This window comes from Aethalodelphis obliquidens, unplaced genomic scaffold (assembly GCF_003676395.1).
Source record: "Aethalodelphis obliquidens isolate GAN/ISIS:26980383/991018 unplaced genomic scaffold, ASM367639v1 scaffold3, whole genome shotgun sequence".
In the NCBI taxonomy this organism is placed as follows: domain Eukaryota; kingdom Metazoa; phylum Chordata; class Mammalia; order Artiodactyla; family Delphinidae; genus Aethalodelphis; species Aethalodelphis obliquidens.
This window is the reverse complement of record NW_020837947.1, coordinates 13606379-13631446: the sequence shown is the minus strand read 5'-3', so window position 1 is coordinate 13631446 and position 25068 is coordinate 13606379. Positions and strand designations below refer to the sequence as shown.

Genomic DNA, 25068 nt, shown 5'->3' with positions numbered 1-25068 from the left:
ACTTAAATAAAGACCATTTTGTATTTGACTGCAAGATAACTGGCTATTAGATATCTGTATCTAATTCAAGCCTAAATTATAAAGGGATGAAATAATTTCCTGGATGATATAGTCGAGAGAAAACTTCAGAGGAAATGAAGTAATGCGGCCCCCATGTGGTGTGGATTCATTCCCAGCTGACCCCTGCTTCCTGCGGGAGGTCAGCCCGCTGTGACCAGGCAGAAGGGCTGGAAGGAAGAGGCATGAAATTGAGGCTCTGACTGAGGACCCATGTGCCAGGGACTGTGCTTGATGATGGCACATATGTTAAACCATTTGATCTTCATGATAACTCTGCAGTCTGAATATCATTTACATCTCCATCTTACTGATAAGATTGAATTCTGAGAGGCAAAGTAGTTTCCTCCAAATTACACAGCTCTAAATGTCAGAACTTGGTTACCCCGTCAGTCTGAGTCTGGAGGCTATAATCTTTCCACCTGTCCCTACAGCTCTTCCTGGGGAAGAATTTCCCACCATATTCCTGCATACAATTATTTCAAAGAAGCTGCAAAAAAAAGAGTCCTATCTGGATGATTATTTTTGGTCTTGGGAAATGGAAAGTCTAGGGGAGACAGAGGAGGAAATTTATTTATATATATGGTCTTATGAAATCTCATGGGTAGCTACTTCGTTTCAATCCCCTGGACAAGTTGTTAGGGCTACCTTACCTTTCTTTTTTCCTGGCACCTGAAATAATTTTACATCATGGTCCTCTAAATTTTCTGTCAGCCTAGCCAGTTAAATCAAAGCACTCTCTTAGTTACTCTTTGAAAACTATTTTCCCAAAGTTACCTGATGTGAAATGTATTGTTCCCGAAGTTGGCTTGCAGAATTCCATGCAATCTTTCCATGTACTGAGACTTTAGCTTTCTCAATCCACTTCAGAATTGTCTCCAGCATTTCATTGTATTCTTCTAAATGGGATGCTGCCTGAAAAATCATTAACATTCAGATAACAAATGTAAACTCTGCTTCGTGAGCTAGAAATCAGTCTTTGGTCTCTCTTTGGATATAATAATCCTAGGAACTGATCATTATGATATCTGTGGTATCTAAAGGTATCATGAAAAATTATTTCCTTATTGAACATCTATTAAGGACTTTCCAGTGACTTTAGGATAAAGTCCAAGTTCTTACTATGCTTGAATAATCTTTTAAAAAATTCTCCATTCTTATCTCTTATTCCTCTACCTAGCTCTTCTCTCTCCCTCCTTTCCTACTCTACCCTCACTGAGTAAGGAGGTGGTAGGTGGGGATTATAGGTTTCAATATTATAATTTATTGGTTGCAAATTCTGATTTAACTCATCCCTGATTACAGAAAGAAACATAATCTATTGGCAAAAGTTCAGTCTATGCTCAACAATTATGATGATGTGTGACCTGAACCAATTAAGTAAAGGCAAACATACATACATATATATTTACTTATTTATAAAAGTCCATTTATAGGAACACCTTTGTCAATAAATTTATTATATGGTTTGATATAAAATAAAGTCAGGTTTACGTGTCAATTTTAGGAACACAGGCATGGTATGAAATAAGCTACATTTAACTTACTCTCATCACCGTCCATATTATCTTTTCACTTATTTTTAAAAGCAAAAAATAGAAAATTGAATTTTGGCTTTAGAGAATGTTGATTACCGGCTGGGAAAACATACCTGGCTGAGCTTAGAGAGCCGGTTATTGGCCTGTCTAATGGCCTGCTGGTGAAGTTCAGTCAGTTTTCCAATCTTCTTGGCCAGTGGTTTACCCAGTTGGCCATTGTGTTCTGAGAATTTTTGTACTGCTTCATCTAGGTCCATTAATTTTAAGTTACAGACATCTAATTCCTTTCCTAGCACCTGGATGGTCATCAAAAGGAAAGAACGTTAGACTATAGATAATAAATTTCTCCAGATTTTCCAGAATCAGAAGGATTATATTTTAAATGATTTTTGTAAAAGCCAAATATATAAGAATAATTCAACTATGATCGGTTCATTTCTGTTTCTTCAGTTGAAAAGGCACAGCAGGATGTTTTGTAACCCTGGTGTTTATTTCCTACGAGGCTGAGAGAGCTAAAATGTTCCTTCTGTCCCACCCAAAAAGGATTACCTTTACTCATTGGCAAAATGAGAACAGGGATTTAACTACCAAGAACATCCTTCATTTTGAAATTTATATACCTGTAATCCTAAACCATCATTTAGTCCTTTGACACTACATATGCATGTATATTTATGAATACAGTTTAACTGTGATAATAAATTATACGATATAAGTAGCTCTATATTATTGTATTTACAAAATTTCTTTACTGCCTGCCTTTACTCTCTGGTTTTCATGAAGCCTGCTAATCAAGGAAGCTTTTTTTTTTTTTTTCCTGTATCTTCAAAATAAACTAATGCACTCAGAATATTTAATTCATTCAATAGCCCCCCTTATATTTCCACTTCTCCTTCCTTACCTTTTGGTCAGTTTTAGCTTGAACTAAATTATCTGTCTTTGCTCTCAGCTTGGTTAGAATGGTTGTGAGATCTTTGGCTATCTTCTGAATTTGCTGGCTGAATTCCTGACTCATGGCCTTGCTCTGTTCAACTTCTTTTATTTTGTCCTGGATCTAAATAATCAATGAGAACAGCAAAATCAACCATGGTAAAAATTGGATAATTAATACTAATATATATCTCCATCTTCAGATATTGCCAAGAGGCACTCTAAGTCATCAACACTGCTTTGGCATCGAAGTACCTCAACAAGCCAGCCACGTGCAATTACAAACGCTCATGGTTTTCCCTGCAGCCTTACTTCCCACCATTTTACGTATTAACTGCACCTCTTTCTGCTGCTATTTCAGCAAAGGAGCAAGCAATGCATGTAGAGTGATTCACTCATCAGGTGTTTACAGGAAGCAGTGCAGATAGCTGAGTTTGAACTCTATCTTCTCCACTTACTAACTCTGTGACCCTAAACATACAAACTCTTCTAGGCCTTTTTCTTCATAAAATGGAAGACGATTCCAGATAATTGGAGGCACACAGATTTGTGTCCATGTATCTTTTCATAAGTAGCTGTTAATGATCTGTTAACTCTTTTTCTAACTTCCAATTACCTCTGTACAGTATGACAAAAAAGCACAGAACATGTCCAATGGAAAGGAAAATGAAAAATCACAGTTAATATTTACAAGTTTCTAATGGCTTTGATTTGATATGATAACATTCATATTTTGCTTCTAATAAAATGTTGAAGGGAAGATGGTAAAGAAATATTTTCTTTGTATAAATGAAAGGCCTTAAAAAATCTCTTTAAGTGATGCAGATGTAACGTATGGCATGGTGACTATAGTTAACAACCTTATACTGCATGCTTGAAGGTCGCTAAGAGAGTACTTCTGAAAAGTTTTCATCACAAGAAAAAGAATTTTTATAACTATGTATGGTTTTGAATGCTAACTAGATTTATTGTGCTGATCATTTTGTAATATATAAAAATAGCAAATCAAATCTCCTTAGTAGTGAGGAAATACACCATTAAAAGAGTACTTTTTTCGACTTCGTTATTTTGCGTTGAGCGCTAACGTAAATGGAATGCACGTGAATAACTCTATGATAGGGAAATGTATCCAGAGGAAAAAAACCTGAAATTTGAACTTCTTTTTTTAAGATCTGAACTCGCCAAGTCATCCTTCCCAAAAGACCTTCCAATGTCTAAGAAGAAAAACCAAATAAGTAATACTGTAAAATATTAGTATAAAATTAGTATTTTAATACTTAAAATAAAAAATAATATTTTAGTTTAGGTCAATAGTATGATGCAGTAGAATTAGACTTTGATGAAAATTTTTAAACACTTTGCATCATACACCGGAGAGTCTAAAAGGCACAGCACACTTACCTGAATTTTATAGTTTTATAGTTTCTACAACGCAATACTACTTTCCATTTCATGTAGTAGTTTAGAATGATCCTCCCTTTATCTTCTGTAGACCAGTTTTAACTAAACTGCTTTAGTGGCAGGCCACCAAGAAGGTCCTAAAACCCATTATGTTTCCATACAAATGCTACTGAAGCTATTTTCCCTACATGAAAGTGTATGTTCTTTACTAGGAGTTAAGATAGAAATATCCCTCTGATCTCAGTGCTATGAATGGCTATGTAGCAATTTGTTAAATTTAAAAAAAAAAAAAGGTTTGTTTTAAAATTTATACACATTCCTGGCTTCCCTGGTGATGCAGTGGTTGAGAGTCCCCCTGCCGATGCAGGGGACACGGGTTCGTGCCCTGGTCCGGGAGGATCCCACATGCCGCGGAGCAGCTGGGCCCGTGAGCCATGGCCACTGAGCCTGCGCGTCCGGAGCCTGTGCTCCGCAACGGGAGAGGCCACAACAGTGAGACGCCCACGTACAGCAAAAAAAAAAAAAAAAAAATTTATACACATTCCTTTCCTTAGTTATTTGGAAGTTAGACTGATAAGACTTCCTCTAGACACAATACGGGACCCTATAGCATGCATTTGGGGTAAAAACCTCATTCCTGGTTTTACCTTATTTTTTTAACTCTGATTTTCCCTTTTTTCAAATATCTTCACCTACTACATCTTGTTGAACTGAAACAACAAAAGAAGAGTGCCTGGCAGACTCTGGATACTCTATAAATACTTGTTGAATACATGAAATGTATCTTTGTTTCTCTGAGTAATTTCCTTTTGGAAGCAGATAAATTATCTTTAATGTTTGACAGTATTGTTCACATCTAATATCTTCTCATATGCTTCTTGCCTATGAATAAGACCTCTAATTTAATATTATTATTTTATACTGATCTTTTTTTTTTAACTCTGTTTCCATGAAGACAGGATTGTGAAAATCACGAACTCTCATACAAGAGTACTGACCTATAAAAGAGTGGAAAAGTACTCTTTCTTGACCGTAGGTTTACCTGATCATGGATAGTTCCTAGGTCCAAGGCCACTTCAGCTAGCTGAAGGGAGAGTTCAGAAGGTAATATAGTATAAAGACCAAGATACTTGTTCTTCTGTTCTTCAGCCATTTTCTCAATGTTCTGTCGGTGATTTGTGGCTTCTGTTAGGAGAATCTGAAGAAAAGATCAACATAAGAAATTTCGGGGAGCCTGATAAGGAAATTAATTTTTATGGGTACAGAGACAAGGCTATGTATTGTTCCTCAAAATATGATTGTGTGGAATTAGAGAAACACATTTACAAAAAGCAAAATTTTCTTTAGTCTCAATAAGAAGCATGTCCACTTTATACAGAACAAAAGAAAGCCCAGTGAAATAATACTAAAAGTCTTATAGAAAACTTTTAGTTTTCTATAAGTTACCGGGAAGTTCTCTGCTGAACTTCCCAGTAATTTATCTTGCAGCTTATTAATAATTTCAGTGGCTTTTTTCACCTGATGACAAATGTACATAAATGTTTATAAAACATTTCTAAAAATTTTTAATTCAATTATTTCATTGAATATAAACAGATACATTTGATTAAAAGCAGGACAATTTTTTAACATGATGGGTCTAGGGAATGAGTTTTGTACCTTAAGTTCTTCAAGTTGAGCATCTATTTCTATTGTTGGATTCCCCAAATACTCCTTCGTTTCCTGAACCCAAGATTTTACTGAATTGATGTGGGTCTCCACCACTTCTCGCTCCTTCAGCTCCTGCCTTAACACCTTTCTGTTCTTCTTAACGTTCTCCTGTATGCTTTAAATACAATAAAGGGAGAAAGCAGATGTGGATTGAAACGAAAGGAACCCCCCCAATACATGACATCAAATTGTCAAAAACAGACATTAAAAAAGTGAAGCCGCCTATCTTTTCCAAGTAAAGACACTTCCCCCAAACTGCCAGATGATTTTCAGTATCACTTAAGTTTTTTTCAGGTATAACAGGAGAAAATACATCACGTGAAGTGAATGAATTATCCCTGGAAAATTGAGAGCTGACATACTCCCATGCCACTAAACTGCAATTCATTTTCTTGTCGAGAGTAACCTGGAGATTGTTGGATTATTTATTTCCTCTTTGAAAATCTACTCATGGTGCAGAATCATCAGTCTTTAAAGGTAATGTGTAACTGGAGTATTTGTGCCTATTAGAAACTAGTCTTTAAATAAAGACTCAAACTTTGGAAATTTTATGATTAATAATGTTCAACATCCAAATTTTAAGTCTTTATTTGAATTGACATAAATTTGGTTAAAAAAATTTAAATACGTGGAGTCAGATTATCCTGAACTCATCTATAGTGAAGGGGTGAATGTAGGATATGTATGAGTAATAGTAGTTAATACAGGAGTTAAATTACATAGTGACGTTTCCTCTCTGGCCCCATAAGTGAATCAGGCTGGTTACATATCATGAAGATTAACTTTCAGGACTTCCCTGGTGATGCAGTGGTTAAGAATCCGCCTGCCAATGCAGGGGACACAGGTTCAAACCCTGGTCCGGGAAGATCCCACGTGCCGCGGAAAAACTAAGCCTGTGCGCCACAACTACTGAGCCCATGCACCGCAACAAGAGAAGCCGGCACACCGCAACGAAGAGTGCCCCCCCCCACGCCTTCCACAACTAGAGAAAACCTGTGTGTAGCAATGAAGAACCAACACAGCCAAAAATAAATAAATAAATAAATAAAAGATTAACTTTCTCTAAGTTCACTATCAGTAAATGACTACTATTTACCTGGACTTTGGTATCATCCTTGCTCTAATCTATGTGTCATCCAATTTAGCCAATGAGTTATCAAGATTTATCAAAACCAAGTACTCAATAGCTCCCAACTGTTTACCTTTTAAGCTTTATGTCTCATGAATCGCCCCATCACCCAAGAGTTCCCCTGAGGTGACATGCTTCCTTCCATGCTTTCTTGTTATTGCCCTGTTTGCAGAGCTCTCCTCCCACCTCACTGGCTGGCTCAAGCCTGCTTAGTCTTTAGCTTAAACACCCTTCTGAAGAGAAGCCTTCCTTGACTCCTCTCCTAGTTTAGTTGCCTCTGCTTTGATTTCCCTTAGTGCCCCTCCCATGTTCCACCTAAAAGGCATCTTTAGTTGTCTACCTCTGCTGCTTGACTATAAACTACCTGAAGGCAGAGATTGCATCTGGTTCATTACTATATTTCTAAATACGACTAGATATGTACTAGATAGCAAGGATGACAGGAACAGAGCCCCACATTTGTAAGGTGGTCGGGGGGAGCACTCCCAGACTCTTAATACCACATTTGTCCCTTTGGGTCATAGCCAAGTTTAGAAGCAGAGAATGAGAGCAGGTGTATAATTACTTCAGGCACCGGTCCTGCATTGCCGTGATTTCCTGCACAGTGGGTAGCTCTTCTCCAGGGGACAGCTCGGCCCCATCCTGGAGCATGCTCACTGCTTGCTGCTCCAGCATCCGTAAGCCCGACTGTTGCTGTTCCAGCTCCAGAATGAATGTGTCATGATATTCAAGAAGAGTTAAGAGTTCTGCTTTTGAGGCTTTCTCTGCTGAACTTCCCGGTAATTTATCTTGCAGCTTATTAATCATTTCAGTGGCTTTTTTAACCTGATGACAAATGTACATACTATGAAGTTCAAAGTAAATAAACTGAAAAAAAGAGGGCAATTCCCATAAATGCCAAATCTGACACTAATGCATTGGAGCACGTTAAAGATGATGGTGTCAACTCTAAATCTCAGGAAACTAAAATGTGAACAATCTCCTTAACATGGAAGGAAAGACCACGCTATTATTCTGGGTTTTAAGATTTAATCTCAAAATAACATCAGGGCAGGGACTCCCCTGGCAATCCAATGGTTAAGACTCTGTGCTCCCAATGCAGGGGGCACGGGTTCGATCCCTGGTTAGGGAACTAAGATCCCACATGCTGCATGGCGTGGCCAAAAATAAATAAATAAAATATATAATAATAATAGGGCAATCAGACATTTCATAACATTGAAAAAGGTTTTTTTAAAAAAATTTTCTTTTACTAAACAGATAAAAGAAAAACTCTTTTCAATATTTACGCTAACATGAATACGTGCCTTTGAGTCATAAAGGAAGATGTGGCTTAAAACTTGAACCCTACTTAAAAGGGAAGATATTAAATTAAACAGGATTTGGAAAATGAGTTAAATTCCTGCTTATTTCATGGCAAAGACAAAGTGTTTTGCACTTTTTCAGGGCCAGGAAAGAAAGTGTCACTAAGAGCCTCACAAATGGGGCAAAATGGGCTTGTCCCCCTTTCAAATGTGATTACTTGGCTTATTTCCTATTAAAATAACTGGACCCAGCCTTGGGACTAAATTGCACATTGCATACATATTTTATTTCATAATTTGGTTTTCATATCAATGTAAATAGAGATTTTTTTGAAAAGGCTTTTTACTTTCATAAGGCCGATTTGAAAAAAGGAGCAAAATACCACTTTTCAAAATACATTCTCATCAGCAAGGAAACAATACTTTGAGCCCATCAGTAATGGAGATTACCTTATTGTTAAAGCTCTTCCACTCATCCACTGCATCTTCCAGTATCTTCTCCTGGTCCTGGGCCACAGCGCGGAGCCGTGTCCAGCGCTGCCAGACAGCCGTCATCGACCTGCTTATGGTTGCTTTGCTGGTGCCATTTCCGGTTCTTTCCAGTTCTGAAGCTTCACCCTCTAAGGCCACAATTTTCTCATGAAAAGAGTTAACTACTGACACTAAAGCCTGGGTGGGCAGAGGAACAGAGGTTGAGGGGAGAGATGGTTTTTCTCAAAAGCTCTATGGATTTTGGTAAAGCCTAAAATTATCCGCAAAAGGAAATGTTCCTACATATGTTTATTTTCCTCTGGTAATTCTTACTTTTACATTTAATTTGTAATTGAGTTTGGCTTGGCTTTTTTAAAAGAGGTAAGGCGAATACTTATTTATTACAAACAAACATTTACATGCTGCTTGAGATGACATTCTCCCATTTTTAAAAACTAGCAAAAATATAAGTGAATGGAATTTGATATTTAAGTATGTCACATTCTACCTTATTTTGCTGTGATATGAGTGAGACTCAGCTATTAATTTTTGAATTTTAATTGAACTAATGTAAGTTACACCAGAAAGTATTTACTGAAATCTATTGTATCACATCTTATCAGAAGCAAATTGCTCTGAATGTGTCTTTTTAAACCTAGCTATGCATTTCTAACGGGAATCCTAAAAAGATGACAGCATTTAATTAAGTTAAAACTGCTAAGAAATGTGGTTAAATGTATCCTTTTTGTGTTTAAAAAGCCGAGGTGGAAATGAAGATTTATTGACTTGTTTCTGGAACTCTCATATTGCAAAGACCCATTACAGTTACAATGAAAGAATATTAAAAAAAAACAACAAAGCTAACCTTGTGTTCTGACAATTTTTCTTCTGCTTCATGACTGGAAGAAGTCTTCAGTAAAGAAAACTCAGACAGTTTCTTCTCTGCATCATTCATCAATTCAATAACCTCTTCCCTTGCCTTCTGGTAATCCTGCCACTGAGCTGCACATCTTGAAAAAATCCAACACACATCAATAAGCAACTTCAAATCACACATCTCTATGCAGAGCTCGATGTCAATATGTCTAGTGATACTTAAGAGAAGAGAATGAATGATAATGTATATCATTAATATATTCCTATTTTCCACATGAAAATCCATTTCACTAGAATATAAAGACCAAAACAAATCCAATACCTCTGCAAGAGATCTAATTGGACGTGTGACTCCTGTATTGTCCCCTGGCTTTTCTCTTCCAGGGAGGCCATTTTCTGTGCTAAGTCCTCTTTTGCACTTGGCTTGATGAGTGGGTCCAGGTTGGCTACTAGGCCTTGGAGCTCCTCCAGATTGCTGTGGAACTGATCCTCTGTACTAAAAAATTCCATGTGGTTTTTGAGACTTTCCTCTGCACTCTCCACATCTAGGCCGTTGCCTGTCAGCTGTAATATTTCGTGAGCATCGTCAAGCCAGTCATTAGCTGCTTGAAACACTTGATAGTACCTTTGACACTGACTATACATCTGAGTCAAGGTAGCCTGAAAAACAGCAATTGCAAACATAATCAACTCTCTTTTGCAATGTGTTTGCCAAAAATAAATTTATGCTTTCCATTTCTTTTCCAGTCTTCAGTCACATGGATGTATGTGTATAAATGAATTGATAAGCTGGTAAATTTTTTTTGGTGCAATCCATTATTATCCTTTACTTTCCCTTCTGTTCTTCTTGTTATAATTTTATTATTGCAGTTAAAATAAATAAACAAGGTCACAGATGGAATAGAAATTTATGATGGTTCTGAAATGTCCTCTCTTTAAAGAAAAAATATAATGCTTACTAATATGTGGCAGAATGAATAGTCACCAAAGTGAAATAATGACTCCTTTAGGTAGGAGTATAATAATACCAGTAGGAATGTAAACTGCTATAGCCACTGTGGAAAACAGCATGGAAGTTCCTCAAGAAATTAACTGCCAATATGATCCAGCAATCTCACTTCTGGGTATTTATCCAAAGAAAACAAAATCATTATCTGGAAGAGATATCTGTACTCTCATGTTCATAGCAGTGTTATTCACAATAGTCAAGGTATGGAGACAACCTAAGTGTCCATCCACAGATGAAAGAATTAAAAAAAAATACACACCTTGGAATATTATTCAGCCTTAAAAAAGAAGGAAATCCTGTCATTTCCCAAAACATGGACAAACCTGGAGGACATTACTCTAAGTGAAATAAGCCAGACAGAAAAAGACAAATATCACATGGTCTCACAAATATATGGACTCTAAAAAAAAAAAAAAAAAAAAAAGAAAAAGCTGAAATCATAGCAACTTAGAGTAGAAAACTGGTTGCCAGGGGCTGCAGGGTGAACAAAATAGAGAGGTTGGTAAAATGGTGCAAACTTTTTGGGAATTCCTGGTGGTCCAGGGGTTAAGATTCCATGATCTCACTGCTGAGGGCCCAGGTTCAATCCCTGGTCGGGGAACTAAAATCCCACAAGCTGTGCGGTGCAGGCAAAAAAAAAAAAAAAAAAAAAAAAAGGTGCAAACTTTTAGTTTTAAGTTGAATAAGGTCTGGGGATCTAACATGTAACATGGTGACTATAGCTGATAACAGTGTAACGTATACTTGAAATTTGCTTAACAAGCAGAAATTAAGTGTTTTCACCAAAAAAACAAAAAACAGATAAAGATAAATATGTGATGTGATGGATGTGTTAACTTGTTAACTGACTTGAAGAAGGAATTCTTTCACAATGTGTACATATATCAAACCATTACATTGTACACTTTAAATATCTTACCATTTTCTTTGTCAATTATCCCTCAATAAAGCTGGAGGGGAAAAAAGGGAGTGTAATAACACCAAACTTCCAAAACGGCATTTACCAGACCAAATAGTGATTTCTGGTAGTGAAATAGTAGCCTATAAGTCTTGCATAGAGACTACGATAGAAAAGTTGAAGATTGGAAAGCTGACCCCTGTGCAATGAAGTCCATTCAGATCCAGACGGAAAGGAAACACTCTAATTGGCCATCAGTGGTTGGACAAGACAAGCCATTACTGTCAAGCAAAGATGCAGAGAAGTGGTAGAGAAAGTACATGTAAGATTAGCACTTAATGAGGAAAGAACGAGGATGGCAAAGCAAAGAATCAGTGGTGGAGGTTAGAAATGCCACCAGAACCGCGACCTTCAGTTATTTGGGCCAAGACAATCAATAAGACTACCAATCACAAGATGGCAGAAGTAGGGACACCTTAGCAGATTCAAGATTTTGGTTCAAAAATCATCAAATCGGGTTTCCCTGGTGGCGCAGTGGTTGAGAGTCCACCTGCCGATGCAGGGGACACGGGTTCGTGCCCCGGTCCGGGAAGATCCCACATGCCGCGGAGCGGCTGGGCCCGTGAGCCATGGTCGCTGAGCCTGCGCGTCCGGAGCCTGTGCTCCGCAACGGGAGAGGCCACAACAGTGAGAGGCCCGCGTACAGCAAAAAAAAAAAAAAAAAAAAAAAAAAACATCATCAAATCAACAGAAGCAAGCTTACATGACAGATGTTTTTCAAGAAGGAAAATCCCAGGTAACTTCTGTTTCGATTCTTCACTCTGGGTTAAATACTCCATCTCTATCCCTACAGCTATAGGGACATAGTTTTTTGAAAAAAATTTAACAGTGGCCTGAACCAACATGAAAAGGTAAAAATATACTAAATAGACTCTAGTTTAAGAAGTCAGAATTTTACATGATGAAGTTTACTAAGATTTTAACCACATGTTAAGATTTTTTAAAAATTGTATTATTTAGTGTTAACCTTAATCTATGTGAAAAATAAAGTTCAATGATAGCTAAGAGTCATCCGGGGATACCTCTACATCAGACCCTGCACTAAGAATATAAATCTGAAGAGGGAGATATTATTATCCCTCTCCCACAGAGAAAACTGAGACTTACGGGATGTAGGTAATTCGCTCAAGATCATATAACTGAGATTGAAATCCAGGTGTGCTTTACTCCAAAGCTCCAGTTACTATATTATCCTAAGGGAGGCTGTCCTTAACTTAAACGGCTGGTTGAAATCCCATAGAATCAGAGGGACAGATGTGGAGAAAAAGGGTCAAGGGATTAAAGGAAGTACACCTCTGGGCACTGTTGTATCTCTCTTATTTTTGAATGCACAGAGCCCCCAAACAAGTCACAATTAGGAGGCTAACCTGGGAAGTTCTGAGCATGCTCTCATTTCTTTGTTATCTTCAAGTCAAGTCATGATGGATATTCTAGTCTTTTTTTTTTTTTTTTTTTACAGTACTCGGGCCTCTCACTATTGTGGCCCCTCCCTCTGTGGAGCACAGGCTCCGGACGTGCAGGCTCAGCAGCCATGGGTCACGGGTCCAGCCGCTCCGCGGCACGTGGGATCCTCCCGGACCGGGGCACGAACCCGTGTCCCCTGCACCGGCAGGCGGACTCTCAACCACTGCCCCACCAGGGAAGCCCTGGATATTCTAGTCTTGCTTCTGTTGTGCTTCAGGGAAGCCAGAGAAGAGGAAGCACTCCTCCCTGAGGAAGCGGTGGAGAGATGGGGCAACTGATGGGAGACCCCGCAAGAAAGCCTGGCTCAGCACTGTCAGGACTGCATCATCCGTCTGCCTCTCTCCACCTGGAGACTCTTCATCCAGGACTAAGCTTAGAAATGCCAGGTTTCACTTGTTTTTAAAAAAGCATCACTACTTATTCATTGCTAATGAATGAATTTTATGATTAATTCCTCACATATGGTATTAATTATACTAGTGCTATCATTTATTATCTCTCCTAAAGGAGAATAACTGAGGTGTTCCTGTATTAAAACCAAAGTCAAGTGAACATGAAAACCACATGAAATGAATACCATGACGATAAACAATAAAAGCACCTTTTTAAAAGTCACAACTGAAGATGATTCCATGTAGTAGTCAAAAAAAGAAACATTTAAGGAAGCAATTCTAAACAAAAAATCGAAACCAAAGAAATTTCTCACACCTATTTACAAAGAAGCAAAGTGGAAAAAAGAAAGGGGAAGCCCTGTGGTACCGACCTGTCTGGTGCGGAGAGCTTCCTGCAGGGCCCCGTCCAGCTCGGAGAGCTCAGCTAGCGTGTGCTGTAGGTCGGCAGAGATCAGCTCTTTGGCCCTCGTGAATTTCTCCTTCTCCTTGTTACTCAGCGCATTCATTATCCTCAGGCTGGACTGCACCTCTTCCTGATGGATTTGGACCTTTCTGATCTCCTCCTGGACGTCCCGCAGGTTCAGGTCCAGGCACAGTGGCCCCCTCAGCGCTGTCTCCACGCTCCGCAGCCAGTCCAGGGAGCGGCTCAGCTCTGTCTGGAAGTCTCTGCTCTGCACCATGCGGCTCTCACACTCCGTCACCGTCACGCCAATGGCGGAAGTCAGCAGTTTTAACTCCTCTTGCCAGGCTTGGATCTGATGCTTGGCTTTCTCGTAAGCTGAGGGATCAAGATGCGGAACAAGATCTTCGAGATGCACAGTCACTCGTTTTAGAAGAATTCCTGAATCCTGGAGGCTTCCCGCCAGGGAGTGATACACTTTGAGCTTCTCCTCTGCAGGAAGCGTCTCCTCGTTCACCTTGGCCTGCTCTGTTCTCACAACCTCTAGTTGTTTGTCTAGCTGGTGGCTCATCTTTTCATGCTCTTGATAAGCACTGGTGGTGTCTTCTAATAAGCTCACCCTTTGTTCTGTCTGTCGCTTCAGTCTGTGGTACAGGGTGACGAGATGCAGCATCCGGTCTGGTTGCCATGGCTGCCCTGTGCTGCGAAAACTTTCTTTCTTCTGGTTCAGTTCGTCCACTGCTTCTGCAAGGGCTGCCACCTCTCCCCCAAGAGCTCGACAACCATCCTGAAGACACAGGGCCTCTTCAACGCTCAGGTCGCTGGGGACTTGGCTCACCTTGGAGAACTGGTCTTCGAGATCACACAGAGACTGGGTTGTCAACTCGATCAAGGAATCATATTCTTTCCGAGCCAGAATTGCTTCCTGGACTTTATAGAACTTGTCTTTAGCCAAGTCGACAATTACATTGAACTGCAGGGGCAGTGCATTTAGCTTTTCGTTGAGGTAGGAATGATCGACTTCATTCAGCGTCGGCAGTATGGCCTGTCCAGTTCTCTGCAGCGTAAGTAGGAGATTTTCATATTCTGGAGATTGTTCAAGAATGTGTTGGTATTTGGCCAGTTGTGTATGCAGCTCAGCACTCTCATTCATTAGGTTGATTTCAGGAAAGGTAACAATATCTGCTTGTTTTAGCCAGTGACAAGCTTTATCAAAATCTTCCTTAAAATGCTTCCTTGAAACCAAATTTTTCTCTAGTTCTTGTAGCCGATGGCTGCACTTTTGTAAAACGGTGTCATAGACACTCTGCAATTCCTGAAGCTTCCCCAGCACCTCGCTCTTTTCCTGCTCTGTGACTCCTTTCATTAACTCGCGGCCCTGGGCCCAAAGCCCAGTGACTTCATTTTGGTAAGTCTTGAGGCTGGCTTGTGCGCTCTTACATGTCTTCACTTGTTTGCTCACGTCATCCGGTAACAGGCAGATATGTTCACGGAACATTATCTTGCGCTCATGTTGCTGAATTTGGCTGGTCGCCTGGAACACCGCCATGAGAAACTGGGTTTTCTCGGACAAAGCCTTGTTTAAGTACTTTCGTCTCTGGCCCACTAAGTCGCTGAGACTATTCACATGCCTTTGGGCATCAGAGAGTACCTTCTGGATTATCTGCCTCTCATTGAGGCCGAGATCAGCCATCACCCTATCAGCATCCTTCGTGAGTGATTTCAGGAGCATCTGTTTGGCCTCCAGTTCGCTGCAAATGGCAAGGTGATCCATGAGAAGGTTCTGAGCCATGTCAGGCGGGGGGCTCTGCTTAAGAGCCTCAGCAATGTTGGGTCGTTGCTCTTCCGCCCAGTCCATCAGCTCCTGAAATCTGGACCGGACCACACTTAACTCCTCCAGGTTGGTGACAGACACTTGGATTTTCCTTTCAACAAGGTCCTCAAGCTGAAACCAGCGTTGTTCAAGGTGACTCGTCTGTTCTTTGACTAATTCTTTGTCATCCACATTCAGATGGTCTATCATATTCTGCTTTTTCTCTTTCAGATCGTCAATAGCCTGCTTTCTCTCCTGCAATGCCAGTGCCAACTTCTTCAAAGCTTCTAGGTGGATGGCTGTACTCTCTGCATCAGATCTATATGTATATATTAAAAGACATAAAATCAAGTTAACTTTAGTTAATACCTGTGTTTGTTCACATCATGTTAAAGTGTATATCACCATCTTCTTTCTTAGCTTAGAGTGGTTCAATTCATGGCTTATCGACAGAGATGCTGCAATTATTATGGAACGTAAGACCCATATAGTTCCATAGCAGAAGTTGAACCAAGATAGTTTGCCCAGATAACTTCTTCTAGCTAAGGCTGCCCTCCCATCACATCTGAGGTGTACTTTTTAGCTTCTTCCTCTGACTCTCAGCAACTGACGAGGATCTGCATATTAACAAGTTCCCCTGATGATCTGCGGAGACACTAAATATTGAGAAACACTGATCTACTGCATTCTTGAAAGGCACGTGGAGAAATTAAGTGATCTGTGACTTACGTGCTTTACTGTGAGAAGAAGCTCCCGTAGACAATCCAGTGCTAGACGGTCTACCATGTGTAAGAAACAACCAACGGCTCTAACAGCTGCTCATGTGTGGAACTTAGATATTTTCTGTTTATCATTAGAAACCTTTAGAAATAACTGTGAAATGCAAAGGATTCTCATCCCTTTGACTACAAAACACATAGGAGAAAATTCCACCTTAGGGTCTTTTTCACTTACAAACGATTAGTTCTCAAGTATGAGGAAGCGTGTTGGGAGGCCATGTGATGAGTTCTGTTCGGGACATATTAGATCTGAGGCGATTGTGGGTTAACCAGACGGAGGTGCCTATTGTCCGTCTGAAATATGGGTTTTTGCTGATATTGGATTTATCCCAAAGATTAGTAAAATGCTGAGCGTCAAGAAAAAGTAAACAAATCAGAAAGCAGTGTACCTCCTCCAAAACAGAAACACCCCAAAACAAAAAACCTATGATTTAATGAGTTAACTACAGCTAGAATAATGTTTTCAGTTTTAATGGCTACAAATTGATAAATCTGGGCAGAAGAAGTACAGGTTTTAATAATTATAGGGATCAGAGCATAGAAGGATTTCCATACACTCAATGTATGTGGGAAAGAGGGAATCCTTTTCAAAGAAAAAGTTAAGAGGGGTTCAATTGCTATAAAATCAAATAAGACACACATTAATTGAATTTAGATTGTTCACTAAGTTCTAGAATACCACAAGTACAAGACAAAACTAGACTGAATTACATAGAACATGTTACTTTACAGAATTGACAAGAAACCCTTGGGACTATAGATTCAAGAAGGATTCATGTCCTGAAATCATAGACGATAGTCCCATAACTGGTAATTAAAACTAGGAATATTCTTGGGATATTTTTTGAGCTCACAGTGTAACAGCTTTGAAATATTCCTTGAGGTCGCAGGTAGAAATGGTGCCGTTTTCAAATATTTTCCTCTTACTCACCTGCTTCAGTTAATATTGAGCAAGGAAAATCGTGATTATGGATACAGATGACACCAGATTCTTCATAATGTTTTATCAATGTTTATAATGATAGAAAATGTTTAAAGTGTAAGAAAGACATTTTTGATTTTTATAGAAATTAAGAAATTTCTGGCTTAGCATTTTGGTGACCCACTGGAGAATTGCTGTTACCTGGCTAAGTTATCCCATTCTGTAGTAAATTTTTCTAAGAACACTTCGACGACATTCATACAGTTGTGGTAATCTCGTGTTCTCTGGAAATCCTCTTCCCTTTGCAAGCACAGATTGTTGGACTGAAGGCACAGATCCAGCCACTGGTCGTTTAAATGACTTATTTCCTTGTGTTCAGGAGACTCCTGCTTCTTGGTTAACTCATCCACCTTCTCTGTAATAGTGGTCACTGATGACTGTTTGCACTGTAGTTTCTTAACAAAATCCTAAAGGATAACAACAATAAAATAATGCTGAATAACCCCCCCCCCCCAAATAAATACAGATTGAGACATAGATACAATACCTCTGAATACTTTTGTAACTGAAGAATGTATAGTGAGGGACAAAGAGAAAATCTAAAATCATCATACTTCCTTATGAACAAATTTCCAAGTGTTTAAGAATCAGAGGGTACTGTGGTATTTTCTTGTGTTACTTTGAAAAGTATAAGGAAAAACTGATAAATGTGAAACAGTATTATAGCCACTAAGGAAAAAAGCTAATATTTTATCTTAAAGTGCATCCTTAGTTTTCTAAAAATTTTTAAAGTTCATGCTTTTGAGAATAAAATCTAATTTATATTCTTTCCATTCTTCTTTCTGCATATGCAAACAATATCCCAGTAGAAAATAAAAATGGCTGATTGTCACAGAGAAAAAATAAATGTTAAGCTTTGTTAAAAATCTAGTACAGGGCTTCCCTGGTGGTGCAGTGGTTAAGAATACGCCTGCCAATGCAGGGGACACGGGTTCAAGCCCTGGTCGGGGAAGACCCCACATGCTGCGGAGCAACTAAGCCCGTGTGCCACAACTACTTGAGCCTGCGCTCTAGAGCCCGTGAGCCACAACTACTGGGCCCACGTGCCACAACTACTGAAGCCCACGCGCCTAAAGCCCGTGCTCTGCAACAAGAGAAGCCACCGCAGTGAGAAGCCCGTGCACCGCAACGAAGAGCAGCCCCCGGGTGCCGCAACTAGAGAAAGCCCGCGTGCAGCAATAAAAACCCAACGCAGCCAAAAATAAAATTAATTAATTTAAAAAAAAAAGAATTCTTTAAAAAAAAAAATCTGGTACAACTTCCAATCAAGTTAATATAATTATAATAATTTTCTATTATATTTTAAATTATATAAATATTTTATTACATTTTAAATCAGTTGTATGTTAATATGTTTTATATATTAAATATATATTTAATAAATTGATAAATCCTACAGCTTTAGCAATATTGTGATGAAAAGCTAATGAATAATAAGGCTTCATGTTTGTTTAATGGCAGAGTCTTCTGGTTCTGCTAGCTAACCTACAGTTCTTTATTCAGAAATAAGCTACAGAGTGAATGTCCTTCAATGCAAGTGGCCAACTGGAGCTCCAAGAAAATAGCTGAATGTTCACTTGCTGAGGTATATTTTTCTGGCACCAAATGAAAGTTGTTCTATCTCATTCCTTAAATAACTATGTGTAAGGATTGATTGACACACACCCGTCCTGGTCTCCTCTAGCTCCCCTGGAGGCACGTTAATTCCTACCTTTACTTGAGACACCATGTTCTGTGCAATATTTAGCTCCAGTTCTGAGTGCCTCCTCTTCATATTCTGCAGCTGCTGACTGGCATCCTGGAGGTAAATCCAAAGCTCAGCCTTCATGTGCTTGATCTCTTCCCAGCCCTGAGTTAAGTTCTGTGCCTGGGCAAGCCTTCGTTCAATCTGGAGGAAACACAGAGGCAAAAGTTAGCAGCAATGGACAGAATCATTTATGTTCAATGAATCAGCCTGTCCACGTACACAGGCCAACACACGTATGCGCGCGCGTGCACACACACACACACGAGTGATAAATCCAAAAAGAATTATTTGCTTCAAGAAAAACAGATTTTATATTCAGGTTTTCTAAAGACTTCAAATGTCTAAGACTTATGCCATGTGATTTCAATCAATACTGTGAAGGTCTAGAAGTTTTAACAATTTATTAGGTCAGAAGCTGCCCTAATGGTTTCACATTGGGCATTTCAGTGGATACATCTGTTTGACTGAGTCATCAATTTGGTCTTGCGGTTAACTAGAAAAGACTTATATTGTTCTCTAGTGCATAGTTGCTGATACTTCTTATAGAACACTGAGTTATTAACATTTTGGATATATGTTTAGATCTGCTTCACTGGTTTTTGAAATCATATAACTTATTTCGATAAATCATTTCTGTAAAAAAAAATATAGGAGCTATAGCATCTTTCTTAAGGATTTAAATACAGACTTGCTTTGGTAATGTAATAAAACATAAAAGTAAAAATACATACATTAGTTTAATTATTTTAATATCTATATTATAATTATTTAATTATCTTAATTTCTTCATTATTTTTTCCTTTAGATCATTTTACTATTCTGGAATATTTAATCAGTTAAATAACAAAACCAAGTCTTTTTTTTTTTTTTTAATCCAAACATGTTGTGTTCCAGAGTTTAAGGCAGCAGCAGCAGCAGCAAACACACAGCCTCTGTGGCGCCATCTGTCTGCTGCAGGCAGGTACTGCTAACTCATCACAACACTGTCCAAAGGGCCCAGATACAGCTTCAGAATTCTTCTCAACACCACACTCAGCCACCGCCAATGAATTAGAAGGGTCATGACAGATGTTTGCCATCCTAATAGGAAGGGTCAGGAGGCCCTTTCACACTAAATATGACCGAAAGAAAACAATGGAAAAGGAGAAAAGAAAAAAAATGAGTGAAAAAATAGGAAAAGAGAAAGAGAGAATGGTAATTGAGGAGAAAAGAGAAGAGGAAAGAGGTGCGAATGTTTAGCAGTTCAATGGGACTAAATATTTCACTTCCAATTCAGTGGCATCAGTATTAGCGTGTGCCTACTTCTCTGTGACTTAGCTGAAATTCAATACATATTTATTATAATGCTTGTAGGAGCATTGTAGCAAGAATACTCCAAGAAGAAAAATTTTTTCTCATCTAACATTCAAGCAAGAGAATATAGTCAGATATATCCAATGTCATTTTTTAACTTTTACCATTTGTTCTGTTTGTTGAATGTCTTTTGCTGTGGTTTTCACTGAAGAGTTTGACAAGTCACACATGGTACAAAGGAGATCTAAGTAGGTCCTTGCCTGTTCCTGCAAAGCTCTGAAGTGTTTGACCTGAAAAAAACAAAAGAAGAAAAAAAAAAACTTGTCAGGGTGAAAGAGACATGCTATATTTAGATAGCAAATATTTGTACCATTTGTGGTATTTTGTTGACATTTCAAAAATAACCTTGCTATGCTCAGTATTTTCACCATTGTTGTAAATGACATATATTAGTTACTCAAAAGAAAGCTTTCCAAACACACTGGCAGGGAGCCATTGGTCCACCAGCTGTTTCTTACTCTAATTAGCCTGTATGGTCTGGGAAAGGGGAACAACCAAGAAACTTCCACAGTTTTTCCAGATTCTCTGTTCACATTCTAGTTTGTTTTCTTCTCTTTTCTTTTCTTTTTTTTAAAATATTTATTTATTTATTTTTGGCTGCATCAGGTCTTCTTTGCGGCATGCAGGATCTTTTATTGCGGTGCACGGGCTTCTCTCTAGTTGTGGTGTACGGGCTCAGCAGTTGTGGCACACGGGTTCCAGAGAGCGTGGGCTTCTGTAGTTGTAGCGTGCGGGCTCCAGAGCCTGTAGTTGAAGCACACAGGCTCTCTAGTTGTGGCGCATGGGCTTAGTTGCCATGCGGCATGTGGGATTCTAGTTCCCCAACCAGGGACGGAACTGGCAGCCCCAGTTGTCAGGCTACTGCAGGAGTTAGATGAGAAGTGATGATGGCCTGATGGAGGGCGATGGGTGGTAGAGGTGGTGAGAAGTGGCTTTCGCTTACTACATCTTTGTGATTAATTGGGAAAGAGGTATTGACTGCAAGTTGTATGGGATAAAGTTGATCTACAGAAACAGCATGTGATCTTCCAAAATCATAGCGAATAATGGAGCCTAACTTTTTGACTCATCTCAGTATATTTCCTCTAAGCTGTGTGGGTTGCCTAGACACATCATTCTCACATAAATGTAACAAATACAGATCAATTTCCCATTAAGTAGAAAGCAGCACCTAAACTTTTATCCATTGCACAGACTGACTGGTGTTTCACTTCCAATTAGTATCATTAGCCGTTAACCAAAACCATCCCATCAGGTACCCATGGCTCAGAGAAAGTTATCTGTCCCAAACAGCGTTTGGAAATGAGCAGAGAATGAGATATCTGAATTTTTATTTTATAAATATATTTACTTTAAAAAAATAATGATTTATTTTAAAATGTATACAGTTGTCCTGATTCCAAAAGCATTGGGAGCAGCTTGTTGACTGTCAATGACAAAACAGTTATGAAAGATTTTTGCTAAAAATCAATTTCAAGGGCAAATCTGATAGTACTTTTTCTCATTCCCCCAAATTCACATCACGCCTTATGAAAACAAATGACATTCTTAATGGAATCAAATCAGTCTGTCATTGGCTAATGGTAGTGAGGACCATATTATCATTACATATGTATTGAGCATTTACCATGTGGGAGGGATACACGACGCACCCTGGGACCCTGACCAAATTCAACGGCAGCCCATCAAAGCCTGCCCAGAGTCTGACACCCTGTCAGTAGTGGAATTCTCCAGTGACACATCCAAGCGAACTAATGACCCAGGACCTGCTCGACTTTACATGAAAGCAGTACTTGCCAAAGGAAAGACTGATCAAAACAAAGCAAAACAAAAAGAAACAACAAAAAACCTCTTCCCCTTCAGAACAACTGAGGTCCAGGTGTTTCCAATACCTCTAATTCCCTTCTCTGTTGCTTCCAAAGGGGGGCAGCCCATTCTGAGAAGCAGTGTGGAAGGGGCAGAAAGTAAAACAATGAACCATACAGTCACTGAATCTGGGCCCCAAGAAGGATCAGCATCCTCCTGCAACCACAGCTAATGCGGGTGCTGTAGGAAATTTCCTGTTCTAGCGAAAGGTCATTGCGATTAATGTTATTCTCCCCCTCGCTTTTACTTCTTTTTTGGGGAACAAAAGAGAAGAATCAAGCTTTGGTCTGCATTGTTCTGAATAAAGTACATTGGAAACAAACAGCCACAAGACAATAAATGACCCAAGAAAGCTCACAGTCTAATGAAAAAGCAGAATACAGACAATCTTTCATTTCTTGATTCAAGGAGAGCCATGTTTGATTTGTCCATATTCTATTTTTTTTTTTTTTTTTTTTTTTTTTTTTTTTCGGCCTTTTCCTTTTTTTTGTTTTTCCTTTTGGGGGGCCGGGCTCCGGACGCACAGGCTCAGTGGCCATGGCTCACGGGCCCAGCCGCTCCGCGGCATGTGGGATCTTCCCAGACTGGGGCACGAACCCGTGTCCCCTGCATTGGCAGGTGGACTCTCAACCACTGCGCCACCAGGGAAGGCCCATATTCTATTTTTTATAAGGTGTAATACATGCACTTCTGTGAGCCATTTCATGACTTAAATAATGTAAATCATTTAAGCCAGAAAGTATACTTTGGGGGACATATTAATTGCACATATTCTCTAAGCGGACTAAATGAACAAACATTATTTTAATATCAGTTTGAGGTAAAAAAATTGAATTTTTACATTACTTCCTATCTGGCAGCAACCTTTACAACTAAATTCCTTTAAAATATATTCTTTGCACTACATAGAAAAATTGCTTAGTACAAAAAATTTAGAAACATCCCTCAAATATTCTGATGAAGTATCAGCAGCAACATTTTAAGCACGTAGATGTCAAATTAATATACCATAGGTTCCTTTCACATGATAACAATAATTCATTCAGCATTCACACAATACTTATTTAATAAGCACCTCGTTTTGTGCCAAAAAATGCAGGAGAGGCTAATTTTGCTTTTCTGTTTACAAAACACGTACACTGCGGTACAACATTTGAATTTCTTCATAACTTTCAGAAGGAAGCATACTTATAATCACTTTACCTATTAGAACACTGAGGCTCAGAGAAATTCAGTGATTTACCCATGGTCACCCTGTTGAGCAGGTACTGGAATCGATCTTCTGGCTACAGTGCCCATGCCCTATTTATTCTACCAGATTGACCTCAGTTGTGCGCCCGTCTTCCTGGTTAGAATGCGGACTTAACTGGAATCAAGCTCAGACCTTATTTATACTTTTGTATCTCCAGCAACCAGCACCATGTGGCACATAATAGGTACTTAACATGTTTTCATCAAATGAATGAATCAGAGCGTAACGTAAACTTGCAGGAATCACAATCTACCTGCTTAACGGCTTCTGCTCTGCTGAGAGGGGGATGTGCGCTTGGCTTTAAATCGGGCTGGACTGCAGAAAGCCAGGCCTGGCACTGCTGCAGGGTGTCTTGTCGACTAACGTGCTTCTGAAGTTCATGTTCCAGACTCTGGTACACCTGAGACAGAACAATCATGCTGCAGTCGTGAGAGCTGTTTTATATCTCTAAAAAGATCACTGCGAGCAAATGAAACAAGTCCACTTTAAATGGATCCCTCTCCCCACCACGCCCCCCAAAACCAGATACATATCTACGGAGTCTGCATATGTTCCAAAATGTTGCAAAGCACATGGGCTATGCCCCAGTTTATAACGTCTCAACCCACACATTACAACATAATATCCTGATCATGGAAAGACAAGGTGGGCAGGGTGAGTGTAACGCTAGAAATGTGTTAGAATACATAAAATCTTTGGAGGAAATTGGTCAAACATAAATCAAAAGTTTTTGCAGCTTTCCCCCATGGTATAAATACTGTCCTTTTCATTTAAACTAGAAAGTAAAAATAAAATGCCGGCTCATGAAAAGATAACCAGTATTTCTCTAACTGAAAAGCTTCTGTTTTAGGGTAGGGTAAATTGGAACTAAATTATAACACAGGGGAGGGGAGAGTTTGATGCCCTCATTTCATCTTAGAAGTTACATTCCAGGACAACACTAATCTAGAATAACCCAAACATTTTCTAATGCATCTATTCAATTACTTAATCCTCAACCAGCCAAGCAATTTCCATTTTATCCACAAAGACATGTTGAGAAGCTATTATGTGTTTCCTTGAAATCAAGGTGAAATATACCTATGACGTTTTCTGAGCAAGCTCTTCATCAAAAACAAAAGAAAGAAAAAAAGACTATGAGGTTAGACTGGCTTTTCTTTCCTTATTGAGACAACAGAAGCAGTAGTTGAATTCTGCTTTTCTCTGTCATCTATTAAATTAATCATTTTTATCTGATATTAGGACTATCCCTTATTTATTTTTATTCCAAGCAGAACCAAAAAGAAAAAAGGTATTTTGCTTTCTTTAACATTTTTGCGAAGTTTAATTATAAGATTCTGACTCTGTTCTTAGAATTTCATCTACTTTTTAAAAGTTTATTTTTAAAATATGTTTGTCTTTCGAACATTTACTAATTAAAAAAAAAATTAAGCTGTGTCCCTAATGCACAGAAAAAGTCTGCTACAAAGACAGTGCTAAGAAATCTCTGTTGAGTGAGTGAACAAATGAGCTCATCAAAAGCTCCATGCTACTGTTTTTCTTGTCTCACCCCCTTTGTCATCATCTGCAATTATTTGTTAGATTCTTTTATCCCTCTTTTTTATTAACTTTTTTTTTTTTTTTTTTTTTTTTTTTTC

General features: G+C 38.9%; 1 protein-coding gene across 1 annotated transcript in view; it reads right to left on the bottom strand.

The window, feature by feature from the left end:
- Positions 1-25068, bottom strand: part of SYNE1 (spectrin repeat containing nuclear envelope protein 1) — a 462280-nt gene that overhangs the window by 181071 nt on the left and 256141 nt on the right. The window contains exons 72-85 of the mRNA XM_027083161.1: positions 23685-23831; positions 20418-20543; positions 18925-19101; positions 17355-17620; positions 13611-15771; positions 9739-10076; positions 9406-9550; positions 8520-8738; positions 7331-7590; positions 5586-5751; positions 4969-5124; positions 2497-2649; positions 1709-1891; positions 835-972 (exon numbers count right to left, since the gene is read on the bottom strand). Of these exons, the coding sequence (XP_026938962.1) occupies positions 835-972; positions 1709-1891; positions 2497-2649; positions 4969-5124; positions 5586-5751; positions 7331-7590; positions 8520-8738; positions 9406-9550; positions 9739-10076; positions 13611-15771; positions 17355-17620; positions 18925-19101; positions 20418-20543; positions 23685-23831 (4635 nt within the window). The remainder of the gene's footprint in view (positions 1-834; positions 973-1708; positions 1892-2496; positions 2650-4968; positions 5125-5585; positions 5752-7330; positions 7591-8519; positions 8739-9405; positions 9551-9738; positions 10077-13610; positions 15772-17354; positions 17621-18924; positions 19102-20417; positions 20544-23684; positions 23832-25068) is intronic.